Source organism: Aplysia californica, unplaced genomic scaffold (genome assembly GCF_000002075.1).
Source record: "Aplysia californica isolate F4 #8 unplaced genomic scaffold, AplCal3.0 scaffold00606, whole genome shotgun sequence".
NCBI classification, from domain to species: domain Eukaryota; kingdom Metazoa; phylum Mollusca; class Gastropoda; order Aplysiida; family Aplysiidae; genus Aplysia; species Aplysia californica.
In genome coordinates this window covers 5,043-6,900 of record NW_004797876.1, presented here as the reverse complement: position 1 = coordinate 6,900, position 1,858 = coordinate 5,043, and the positions used below count along the sequence as shown (strand labels likewise).

General features: G+C 39.5%; 1 protein-coding gene across 1 annotated transcript in view; it reads left to right on the top strand.

Annotated features, from left to right (window-relative positions):
* LOC106013013 overlaps positions 1-1,327 on the top strand; it is a gene marked incomplete at its 3' end in the record, with an annotated part of 2,577 nt that extends 1,250 nt beyond the window's left edge. Inside the window, 1 exon segment of the mRNA XM_013087588.1 lies at positions 890-1,327. Coding sequence (XP_012943042.1) covers positions 1,248-1,327 — 80 coding nt within the window.
* Between the last annotated feature and the right edge of the window lie 531 nt (positions 1,328-1,858).

The following is a 1,858-nucleotide window of genomic DNA, read 5'->3' as shown; positions in this document are numbered from 1 at the left end:
TTTTCTGTACAGTTTATAAAGGGATAGTTTTATCGCCAGTACATGTGTTTGGGAAACCCAGTTTTTGAAATATGTGAGGCAGCGTTGTGGAATCAGGCTCTCGTCAAAATAATGAAATCGAAGAAAACAGCAGTTTTCTCCCTGCTTAGCAATTTTTATCAAATTTTTGTCTTTTGGCTCAACACCTTTTATGTCCATTTACAAAAACACATTCCTTTGAGGATTTCACGGACAACGTTTATTAAAGGCACAAAAATATAAATTTACAAGTTCCATGGACTCTCCAGCTTTAGAATTTACCAAGCTTTGGCGGCCATTTTCTTGCTAATTTTACATCTTAAACCAGGTGACCCCCACCTCTTTCAATCCAAAATATTTCAACTTCTATTGAAGATGGATGGGTAATTTTTTCATTGAAAGCAAGACAAGTGAATAAGCTTTAATATGATACCAATAACTCAATGTGCCCAAAAATTGACGAGAGCTTGATTCCACCACGCTGCGTCACGTTCAGATCTTTACTTTGTTAGGTCGAATTAAGTATCGTTAAACGTAGTGTTATTCCTCCGTAATTATTGTAATTTTCTGTACAGTTTATATAAAGGGATAGTTTTATCGCCAGTAAATGTGTTTGGGAAACCCAGTTTAAAAAAAAAATATTATGGCCATAACTTATTCGAGAGACTTTATCGTCGACATTGTGCCTACTGTATTAATGAGTTGTGCTTTCAATTGTTTAGGAAAGTCAATTTTCAAAAATATAATATTAACCCTTTAGTGGGAATTTTGCCTCAGTTTTGAGTCTATATTATTGTTTCTTTTGTAAGAGTGGGATCAGTTGAAGGGAATTCTATTTCTACAATTGTTGTCTTTTTGTCATCGCTTATAGCCTCGCGCTGAATTGGAACTCTTGAGAAAGATAATTTTACCTGCTCGGGGATAGTCGGTGAAGTTTATCTTGTGTCTTATGGTGCTTAAGATTGTGCGTATTTGACGTCATCATCTGTATACCTGCAAAGTGACGTTATCACCACCTGTACACCACACAAAGTGACGTCATCATCTCCTGTGCATCCCACAAAGTGACGTCGCCATCACTTGCACGCCACACGCATAGTGACGTCACCACTGTCCGTAGACCAGCAAGGCGTTCTGGGATAGCCGTCATGGTCACAGCGCCGAGTTGTTCCTGAGAGGAGGACGTTTGTGATTGGTGCTTGAGGGGACTGGCCGAGTGCGCGGTTGCCATGGCAACCAAGGTGATTTACTTCCTGGTCAACGGTCGCGAGGAGACGGCCGAGTTCAACAGCGATGACGACGCCGATGACGTCAGAGGTGAGTACTTTTAGGGTTTGTGTGTTTGTTGGGGGTATTTGTTATCTATACATATTATATTTGTGAAAATCCGTCACTTTCGCCACCTGAAACTTCCCAACTACTTAACTTTTGAATCTGAAAAAAATTAAAGGTAATCTGAAGTCACTGTAGACCTGGATCGCAAACAACATAACAACAAGTCACTGTAGTTTACTTTTCAGTTTTTCATTAGTTCGTTTAGATCTAATCTTGAGAAAGTCCGTCTTCTAAGACGCCATTGTAAACAAGTGAGGCTTCTGTTCACAAAGAGTGTGTACACTGATCCCACAATGACTTGACAATCGATTCTTTTGAGTCCGTTCGTCGAACGGGAAACCAAAGAGTCTACATAACAAGAGGGACCACTTCTCTCTTTGAGTCAATTAAAAAAGTGTCCTCAAACTTCGATGGCGCCCTCTTCGCAAAAGTGCACCTTTTGCGAACAGAGTTACCCTACTGGAGTTTAAAAATCAAAGTGAAACTAGAAAGTTTTTAAATAAAT